Source organism: Seriola lalandi, unplaced genomic scaffold (assembly GCF_002814215.2).
Source record: "Seriola lalandi dorsalis isolate HSWRI2012SDOR001 ecotype SW California unplaced genomic scaffold, Sedor1 jcf7180002054568, whole genome shotgun sequence".
NCBI classification, from domain to species: Eukaryota; Metazoa; Chordata; class Actinopteri; order Carangiformes; family Carangidae; genus Seriola; species Seriola lalandi.
The window spans coordinates 1,011,500-1,022,497 of NW_019525121.1; the positions used below are offsets into that span (position 1 = coordinate 1,011,500).

Here is a 10,998-nt window from a genome sequence, read left to right on the forward strand (position 1 = left end):
GATATATTCACAGCCAGTCCTCATACTGCACCTGTTGTGTTGTGTGTGTGTGTGTGTGTGTGTGTGTGTGTGTGTGTCTGTGTCTGTGTCTGTGTATGTGCACTTCTATTGTTAAAAGGACAAACATCCTTTAAAGATTGTGTGATTGAGTCTACACTGGTCTGGTTTGGGTCAAAGTGTTAGGGTTAGGATATAAAATGTAACATGCAATGCAAGTTCAGAACAATTTCAAGTGCAGACATCAGTTTTTCCAAGTTTTATTTGTATATTGCTCATGATAAGAGGTGACATAGGACAAGTAGTTTTGATTATTTTCTTTTTCTATTAGCCATGTAGTTTAGCATGTTATCCAGTCACTGGGATAAGAATTATCAATGCAAAAAGCAGATAATATTCATTTGATATTCATAAGGCATGTGTGTAAGAGGGATATAGTACATTTCCAGCCAATGTGCTCAGCCCCTGTGACGGGATAGATAACTACAACTCTGACAATCCTCTTGTGGCACTGATGTTCTTCTAGCTTCATGTCTGGGCCTGTTCTGTATTTCATGTTTACCAGATCAAAACAACCATTTTAAAGCAGGATTACATGTAAACGGTCATTACATACCACGAATGTGTTGCTTATGTAAATGTAAATGCTGTAGAGTCAGAGTCTGCTCTTTTGATGTTTCTGATCTCTCTTATTTGCCCTCCTCTACAAGGCAAATAAAGATTTATAGAGGTCACTGAAGGGATGATTTTTCCTCGGCCTGTGGATTCCAGAGTTGCCTTAGGCAGCCTATCTGTTAGATGACTGCTGATCTGGACAGAGTAGAGAGGCTCTCTGACTGCAGCTACTGACCTACATACACAGCGAAGGGGCTAATGCCTATTATGTAAATTCCTCTGCCATCTTTTCAGAGAAACTGTGCCAACTTTTTTGCCTGAAGCCTCCACTGTTGCACTAATCCATGTCCAGTCTATCCGTATCTCTCCCTCTCACCCCAAATAGTTACCACAGTGATGATGACACTCATACAAAGCCTAACTTGTGACTGACTGTGCCAAATAGGCATCAAGTTTTCAAATGTGCACTGTTGGACGTTCTTTTGTCTTGTAACGTACAGGGCCTATAGAAAATATTTCACGCTGAAAGAGGTTTACATGTTTTATTGTTTTACAACATTAAATTAAAGGCTTTTTTGATGCCAATCATCAGAAGGTACCAAGTAATATGAATTTGTTATTAATATTAAATACTTAATACTTGTTTGCAGGTAGAGACGTATATAAAATGAAATCCCTTGACTACACACAGATGATTTCCATATAACTAATTATGTGACTGTCAAATTAACTACCTGCTCCACTTATGATTTTGGTGTGTCATATCAGAGGGGATGAATTCTTATGAAAACGTGTGGTTTTTATTTCGAATGAATGTGGTTGATTTTGTAGAAATCTTTATCAGAAAGCCACATCAACCCATGATCCATTCTTCTTAACTATAGGTTCTTGTACACTTTGTTCCACACGGTGTCACTGTTCCGAAATAACGTGACCACAGTGCTGCTGTTTTTAAGGTCAAAGTTCACAGCATGCGGAAGTGGCATGTTGTTGGTGTTTTTCAATTATTTTCCGGCACGGTTTTGCTCTCTGTAAATCAATAAAAAAAGGTGTGTTGATTTTTATGTAGCAGGAGGCTAACTTCTGTTAGGTAAGTGTTGATTAAATATTTTGTAATGCCTGACGTTTGTATAACAGCATGTAAAAGTAGTCGGACGTTGTTTGGAAGCTGAACCGATAGTTACACAGCACGTCAAGCTAACTAGCCCGCAACTAGCTGGAAATAACCCTTACGTTAGCTGTTGTTAGTAACCAAAGCACCCCGCACGTTGTGCTAACGTTTTGTCCAGTATAGTTTATGAATTGTTGACATTAGTTATTTGTTTCATTCAACAGTCCTTGAGTTTATCCCCCTTTAGGATCTAATACTAGCTAAAGTTTACAGCTATCGTTATGCTAGTAACGTTGCAACCAGAGATGGGTGGCGTTTCAGCGGGTCACCACAAACAACATAAAACCTTGATGGCAATGTTAGCAACTAGCTAACTTCGTTGAGTAAAGCTTGAGGGTTTAGTGAGACGAGGCACTAGTTAAAACTAGATGTCGGAAAAAACAAATCTATTGATAGACAGGCGAAAGTGTATATACGGCTTTCTGAATTAGGTGTGTGTCGAGCATAAAATGCCACCCCTTTTTTGTGATTTCTTTTTTAATGTTTTTAATTCATATCGTAGCATTGTGTGTTTGCAACAATGCTGCGACTTGATATTTCATATTGTTGAATTTGGCATGAAGATGTCTCCACATGATAGCGCAGCATGTTGACAATTTGAATCATAACCTTGAATTTGTAAACCACAGTTTCTGCTTTCATTTCAAATACACGGGAAGGTGTAAAAGCACAAAAATTGTCCACTAATTCAGGGTTATTTCTATAACAGAAAACATATGCTAACGGTCCTTACTCTTTCTCCAAACTTATTGCAGCTTCCTCATCAATCTGCAACAATGACCACCATCGTCCATGATACTACAGAGGCAGTGTGCCTCTCCACTGAGTACAACCTGTACCTCAAGCCCATTGCCAAAATGACCGTCAGCGTGGCTTTGCCCCAGCTCAAGCTCCCAGGCAAGAGCATCTCGAACTGGGAGGTAATGGAGAGGGTAAAGGCCATGGTAGCTCCAGAGCAGTTTTCAGCGCTGAGAATCTCCAAGAGCACCATGGACTTCATCCGCTTTGAGGGAGAGGTGGAAAACAAGACGGTGGTCAAGAGCCTGCTGAGCCGTCTGGATGGGAAGAGCATCAAACTCAGTGGATTTACTGATGTACTGAAGGTAAGGCTGACAGTATAGTGGACCGCAGACCCCTTGGTGAAACTTTTCAGGTTATTTTGCTGATTGCAGCATCTGCAATTGGTACTTTCTTGGTTATTTTGAAGGTTGTAGTTTGCGCTGCAGTTGAGTTGCACTGTGTTAAACTGACAGATGTTCCTAATATTTTGACCATCCCATTTATATCAACAAGAGACTAAATATTAAAAACACATATCAGTATAATGCAATACAATTAAACAGCACCGCAAAGTACAGCCTCCATAATGGCCATAATGACCATATTTATTTAAACCATGGTTTATTGCAGGGCTGTTTGTATTAGACTGCATTACTTTTAGCTAGGTTTGCCTAACAAACTGGAAAGTGAGTGAGTGTACAGCAGTGCTTCTCTCCTTTTCCTTTCTCAGGTCCGCGCAGTAGAGAATAAGGTCGACTTCCCTACACGTCATGACTGGGACTCATTTTTCCGCGACGCCAAGGACATGAATGAGACACTGCCAGGAGAGAGACCTGACACTATCCATCTGGAGGGACTTCCTTGCCGATGGTTCAGCCAGAAGGACAGCCAGTACCCGGACCGGCCCTCTGAAGAGGTCCTCATTGCTGTTTTCCAGGCCTTTGGCAAGGTGGTACATGTTTCTGTTTCTGCATTTCATACTAGGCAGTAAGGCACAACTATTAATGCGCCCTCCACTGCAGACATAACACACCACATGGGACATTACTGAACTACTTTTGATTTTTTGGCCTGCTAATTTAGCATAGACAAGACTGGTTTTACAGTATCTCTATATACATTATCTAATTACTATAGGTTTTTGGAACACTGATCCTTACTTTAGGTGAAATGATGAAGGTGTGGAAATCACTGTAGCTGTAATCCCCCCTCAAACTGGCCAATTCTGCATGTATTGAGTTTTGTAATAAGTAGAAGTTAATAAAGTTTGTTTCACTCAATCAATTAAATTCAAAGACATTGCTATGATTGTTTTCATTATATTTAAGTGATTTGACACTTAAACACTTATTTAAACATCGTAGTTAAATATTGTAAGAAATGTCCAAAATCACCAAAAAGATGACGTTATTTAATTTTTGTCAATATGCCACTGTTTTAATTGTAGGTGCGAAATGTTGACATCCCCATGTTGGACCCATACAGAGAGGAAATGCTGGACAAGAACTTCAGTACATTCAGCTTTGGAGGCCATCTGAACTTTGAGGCTTATGTCCAGTACCAGGAATATTGTGGCTTCACCAAGGCCATGGACACTATGCGCAGCATGAAGCTGATGTTCAAAGGAGACGATGGAAAGGCAGTGGCTTGCAACATCAAGGTACCGCAGGCTGCTGTAGTCTTATAGTGCTACACTGTGGCATGTTAATGTCAATGGGAAGAACACAGTGAAAGATATTTTGTTTCCCCATTATTCGACTGCACCTCCAAGAACTTTTGGGTTAAGTAAATTAATGTCCAATCTCCTAAAAGCTTCCCGTTTCTGAGCTTTAGACGTTCAGTCCTAAAGATAGAAATGGATCAACACAAACTTAGGGAGTGTTGAGAAAATTCCAGAGTTACTCGTTGTCATGGTGTATAGGGATGGGCACTTGAATAAAAGTTTTCCTTATTCGATCATCGGGAAAATTAATGATCAATTATCGATTCTTTATTTATATATACATTTTTGATATTAAAAAATGCCTATGGCAGAAAATAGACATATACATACATACATACATACATACATACATACATACATACATACATACATACATACATACGTACATAAAGAAAGCGTCTTTTTCCTCAATGAAACCTTTGTGACAAGAAGAAATTATAGACCAACAACAATCTTCTTAAAAAAGGCAGTTGAAGTTTAATTGTTTTACTATTAAACAGAACAAAAAAGACACACTACACAACACTACTTCGTTGATACCACCCCTAATGGTGTATAACGAGACTTCTTTTTTTGTTCGTGGGGCCACCAGTGACTTTCCACTGCTAAAATTTTGCAACTAGATTGTGTCGCTTGAGTCACATCGCAGCTTTAAGACCTTTTAGTGGAATGAGAATTGAATCTGCCTCGTCATGATTTCCAAGGTAATGAGGGTAGAGGAGAGTAAGGTCTCTTAATCCACAGAATAAAGCCTCAGTGTGAAAACTAAATTAGGGTTGAAGAAGCAAAGGAGGGTCTGTATAAAAGAAATGAGACACAAAATAAGATATTGTAAGTTGGTTCTGTTGTTAAATTACGTAAATACAAAAATAGAGGGCATCTAATATTTGTAGTAGCTCTTGCCAGAACATGAGGAGTTTTATCTTTCTTACGTATGACATAACCCAACCTGATCAGCAGGATCCTGACTCTGAGTCACTTTTACCCAAGGCACTGTGGTAATCATCATTACATTATCCAACTATATACTGTGGACTACAATGTTGTAATTCACATTTTCTACCATCTGTTCTTCACTGGAAGGAATGATCTGCCATGTCAGAATAGCCTTAAACCTTTTAGAGCAACCATTTGTTGGATTTACTGAATCTGACTTGATTTGTTTTACTCTCCACTGTGACAAGACTAATGAGACTGGTTTTATTCGACAGGCTCCACAATACAAAAAGATACAGCAGATTAATTAAAACTGCAATAAAAGTTACTAGATCTCCAAACTGTTATAGTATTTGAAAGAGAGACTCTTCTACAAAAACAAAGATGATCTTGCACTTTGTCCTAAGTACACCATAAAAATGTGTGCATTTTTGTGTTTTGTCCAGGTGACTTTTGACACGAGCAAGCACCTGAGTGAGTCAGCTCTGAAGAGGAGGAGCCTGGACAGGATGAAGTTGCAGGAGCTGGAGAGGCAGAGAGAGGAGCAGAAACGACGGGAGAAGGAAGAGGAAGAGCGTCGTAAGGAGGAGGAGAGGTATGATGGAAGACGAAAGAGCAAGGGAAAACTTGTTTATAATGAAAAAGAGCCCCCAGTGTGAAACAGGGTAGTGACCTCTAACACATACTGCATTCATATTTTATGGGAAAGACATTAAATTAAAATAGTTGGCGAAAATCATTCACCTTGGCCAGCAGATAGCAAATATTCCAAAATACAGTTTTACTCACACTTTGGCTGATAAATATGATTGAATAACTTAAATCTAAGCAACAAGAAACAACCAACAGTACAGTGTCATGAACAATATATCGGTTCATCATTTCGTGACTTCATCTCTGACAAAATAATCCAAAGGAAAAAATTGCAAGGATTTAGATTCTGGCCCAAAAATGCCAGAGCAAGGGTTAACGAAACATAACGAAACGTTTTCCTTCCCAGTTTTTACACAATGAAATTAAGATGTTGCTTTTTTTCCCCAGAAATTGGCAGTGTGTCTCACTGCAAAGTGCTTTGTTTTTTTCTTTGGTCGAGCGAAGGGCTCTTAAACTGAGCAATAATCAAGTATAGATAAAGATGAAAATCATGCTATAAATGAAAATAAATTAAGTGCAATTGTTAAATATGAGTGTAACTTTTTCTCATCTACTGTCAACTACCTTTCTGTAAGAAGATAGCAGCTTTGAATGAGGAGCATTAAGTGATTGTTTGGGAATTCATCATTAGTATGATGAAAGGAACAATTTTGTTTAGTAGATTGATTAATCATTATTGCTGGTGTTGAAATATTAACTCAGAACTGTACTCGGTACTGAGAAGAGAAATAATGCAGTACTATGTAGTACTATTTGACAAGAGTAAGAATAGAAAATGACTCATCCTACCAGCAGATATTCACAGATGCCAAACTAACCTTTTTCAGGAAGCAGAAGGAGCAGGAAGAGGAGGAGAAGGAGAGGAAGAAGGAGGAGAGGCTGCGGAAACGAGAGCAGAAGCTTCGGGAGAGAGAGCAAAGGAGGAACCTGAAGAGGGTGAGGCGACAGCAGGAGGAGGAGCAGAAGAAGCTGCAGATGAAGATTGCAATGGAGGAGAGGAGGCTACTGCTGGCTCAGCGCAACCTGGAATCTATACGGCTCATAGCTGAACTGCTGGCCAGGGCAAAGGTACAACATGCACACGAAGAAGAAATACACCTCCATTTGGTAATACACTTCTTATTTGATTCCAGTACTCTGGTTAATATTTGATACTTTAATACTCTTGCCACCTCTGTACTGAACTGGAAAGGCTGTTTTTTGAGAAGAGCTCTAAGTTAAGCTTTACTATTTCAAACGTCACAAGCCTCATTAATATTCAACGCCAGAGAATACATGTAACTTAATACAGAAAGTACAACTTTATGTAGCATGTCTGTCATCACATACGGGCTGTTGATGTTGGGTTAATCTTTAAAGGAATGGTTTGACATTTTAGGAAATGTGGTTGTTAGATTTCTTGCCTAGAGTTACACAGCCTTTGCTTGCAGCACTGCTACTGCCAGCTGTATCTTTCTGCATTGAGTTTGCCTTTGATAATGGCCATCAATAATCAAATGTTATTATTAACCTTATTATTAACACACACGCACACACACACACACACACACACACACACACACACACACACACACAGAGCACACTGGAAAAATACTGCCCTGCACCTGTTAAATTATTGACATCATATAATTATAGCCTACATTGGGTTTCTGCTATGGCCATATAGAGCATGTGGTCTCCACTGTCCAATATGACTATCAACAGACCCTCTCCTGTATCTCTATTTCTAGAGACACCAAAATTGTAGATGACGTATCGCAGCAGTGAGCTATGAGTTGCGTGTCTCATGCAGGCTGTTTGGCTGATCTAACCTGTTAACATGGGCATTCTTCAATTAACTTTCTGTTCAGAGAAAAAACTTGTTAATAAATGAGCTTTAGAGGTGCTGAAGGTGGTTTTGATATCTTGCTTGATATACAGCAGAAAATGAATTTGATGATGTTGTAATGTCGTGTCATATTGACCGAGAGTAAGGTAGAATAGTGTTTTGTCCTGACAGACTTTAATTTCGTAAACGATGGTGGTGGAGAAGTATTTCTTACCTACATTGTTACCTTCTCCTCCACAGGCCCTGAAGCAGCAACAACAAGAGAAAGAGAGGGCTCAACGCGAGGAACAGGAAAGGCAGGAGCAGGCACGACAGAAGGAGGAATTAGCCCGGCTTCAGCAGCTGGAGGCATGCCGACGCAAGCAGGAGGAGGAGCTTCGGAGGGTGGAGGTGGAGAAGGAGCGAGCGCTGGAACTCCAGCGCCGAGAGAAGGAGCTAAGGGAAAGACTGCTTTGCAACCTGTTGAAGAAGAGCAACGAAAGAACAACAAAATCTCCGGACACGCAGGACCAGGCTGGACCTGTAACGCCTGACGAGGCCTCTGTTCCTGGTGGCACTGATGTGATGTTGGGGGTTTTTGGCAGGATGAATGGCGTAAAGGCAGCTAAGAGCAAAGAGAAACATGTGTCCAAATCTAGTGCGCAGGGCCACGTTTCGGGGCAAAACAGAGCAACGGAGGTGAGGAGAGGAGGGGAGGACAGGAAGAAAGGCCGGGAGGGAAGGAGGGAAGAGGTGGTGAGGAGCAGACATAGCAGGGAGCAAGGGAGAGAGCAGGACCACTCCCACAGAGAGAGGAGTTCCCACAGCAGGGGGGTGGGGAGGCGCTCCCACAGCCACAGCAGGAGGAGAAGGAGCTCCAGCCGCCATAGGAGGAGCTCCAGTCGTCACAGGAGGAGCTACAGTCGCCATGGCAGCAGGAGGCACAGCCATAGCAGCAGAAGCACCAGCTCGAGTAGAGACAGGAGCAGGAGCAGCAGTGGGAAGAGCTACAGCAGGGGGAGGAGTAATCGACATAGTCACCGCAGATACAGCAGAGGCAGCTCCAGGAGCAGCAATAAAAGTAGAGACAGGAGGAGTCACAGCCATAACAGTCGAAGATACAGGAGACACAGCAACAGTAGAGACAGGAGCCATTCCAGACGACGCTAAACTCATCAGTATAATCAGTTTGTTAATTCATATGTCAAGATATTTTTGGTCCCTTAATTGGCATGGCACTACATAGTAAAAAAAGAAATCTTAGCTATTAAAAAAAACATATAAAAGTCAACTCAACTACAGAATCAACTGAAACAACAGTTGTTAGTTGCTTTTACCTTTATTTTTATTTTTTTGTTACATTTCATATTGTTGGATCAAAGCTGCTGACAATTCATTGTGTTCAAATATTCAGCATCTTTACACTTTGGCATAAAATGCCAAATTTACTATTCGGTTTCGTTAGAATGTCATTCTATGTGTGAAAGATACTGTATCGTTCATTATTCATTTGGAGGGAAAGACACTGAAACACAACTCTGAAAGTTAGAATAACAAGAACAAACATAATTGGATATTACAATTTGTATCAGTGATTAGTGATCACTGTATACACTAATCACTGATATTCAATATATCGGCAGTTGAGAACACAGATGAGCCTGTTGATTACTTTTATTTTCTCCAGTGTGTCATTGTGCATGAACAACAGTGAGCTATAGAAAGTGGCAGGTGCTGAGAACAAATTGCATTAGTCATTTTTGTTGTGGCACCAGCCTGTTCATCCACAGCTGCAGCCTGACTTCAGACAGTAAAACACAGCATCCTCTACTGACTTCTAATCGAATTAAAATTTCAACAACTTTTACATCAAGCCTCCAACAAGCACCTGAACTCCCCCTCATGGCTGCCATAGTTGTAGAAGACTTTTAAGTGGACTAATGGACTGTGAAGAATGGCTGCTGCTCCGGTACAAATGTGAAGTTTCCACACACTATAAGACTATAAGTGTTTGGGCTGACTGGTAGACATACTGGTCGTCGTCATGTGTTAGCTGCCTGAAATATTTCTTGGAATACTGCTTCAGTATTGGCTGTGTTGCTGTTAAGCAGCTCAGAAAAAAACACAACAATGGACAGCCTTTTTGATGTTCACATAGTTTCCGTTAAGAAAGGCTGATTTTTTTTTTTTTTTTTTTTTTTTTTAAGTGTTTTGAATTTTGGAATATTTGGAGGAATTGTTTTGTTGGAAATGAAAGAGTGAGGAGTTGCGTGAAGGCTGTGTCCGAAATCCCTCCCTGTTTACTCTATAGTGGACTAAATTTACTGTCTGCGATTTTGTGTGAGTGTCTACATGGTAAGTGTTTAAACGTGTCCACTATGTAGTGCCCATTATGTCAGAAGTAGGGAATGAAAGAGAGATTTCAGAGACAGCCTTAATGCTTCATAATGAAGATGGCATCATGACATACTGGACCTGACTCAGCAAGCAGTGCACTCCCTCTTTCCTTAGTCATATGTGACTCTTGAATACAGTGATGGATTTGAGACCACTTTAGTTTTTCAAGTTTGGAACAAAGTTTAATTATTGCTTTTGGGTTTTTAAATCAAACCAGCACAGTACCAGGTACAAATGGGATGCGAGGATGTAACTCCTGCTTTCATGCTCACATTGTATACTGGATACATTTCTTTAACCTTGCTAGTTACAGTACAAACTGTTCTTGATGCAGAATTTAAGCTTGGGAGACTTCGGTCTCAGTTTTGTTGACACTTCTACTTTGACATAGCTACTTGTCATAGCAAAGCCCATTTGTTCTGTATACTGTATGCTCATCAACTACTAGAGCATGCCTTGCACACATGGTTAAAATAAAAATCCAAGCTGGGAACTTTTAGAAAGAATTGTTTTATTTCAGTTAATGAAAATGTACTTTGCAATTTTGTCACTATAATAAGCTTTCAAAATATCCCCCCAAAAAAAGTTCAAGTATTAGGTTTCTGATTTCTTTCTGCCACCTAAATTTTCAACTTTAAAATTGTATTATGCTCCACTGTGATTAATTTTAACTCTGTGTCAAAAGTGATTATTGTCAGTGTTTTTAAATGCACTCCTGCATGATTTAATGCTGTTGGTACCACGATCTGAGCAACGTATGTCCATTTTTATCTCTCTATATATAAACTTATTTCCCGAAAGCCTTGATCAAGGTTACAACCTGCCCAACTCCAATCTTTATTCTGTCTGTACACCTCTGGTTTAATGAACTGTGTGGATGAATGATGAATAGTCAAACTGATGAGTGTCTATGTAATC

The 10,998-nt window shown here is 40.1% G+C and overlaps 1 protein-coding gene across 1 annotated transcript; it reads left to right on the forward strand.

Moving 5' to 3' along the window:
- Positions 1-1,561: 1,561 nt before the first annotated feature.
- akap17a (A kinase (PRKA) anchor protein 17A) lies at positions 1,562-10,908 on the forward strand. The gene is made up of 7 exons (XM_023416671.2): positions 1,562-1,702; positions 2,539-2,886; positions 3,294-3,512; positions 4,011-4,223; positions 5,669-5,817; positions 6,704-6,944; positions 7,945-10,908. Exons 2-7 carry the CDS (start codon positions 2,560-2,562, stop codon positions 8,851-8,853), a joined length of 2,058 nt encoding a protein of 685 aa, XP_023272439.1. The 5' UTR covers positions 1,562-1,702; positions 2,539-2,559; the 3' UTR covers positions 8,854-10,908.
- The last annotated feature ends 90 nt before the right edge of the window (positions 10,909-10,998 follow it).

Bases quoted from the DNA above. Each gene is read 5' to 3' on its own strand.
- akap17a (XM_023416671.2), top strand. From the start codon at position 2,560: ATGACCACCATCGTCCATGATACTACAGAGGCAGTGTGCCTCTCCACT. The intron at 2,887-3,293 runs GTAAGGCTGACA...TTCCTTTCTCAG, and splicing joins GATTTACTGATGTACTGAAG to GTCCGCGCAGTAGAGAATAA. The intron at 6,945-7,944 runs GTACAACATGCA...TCTCCTCCACAG, and splicing joins AACTGCTGGCCAGGGCAAAG to GCCCTGAAGCAGCAACAACA.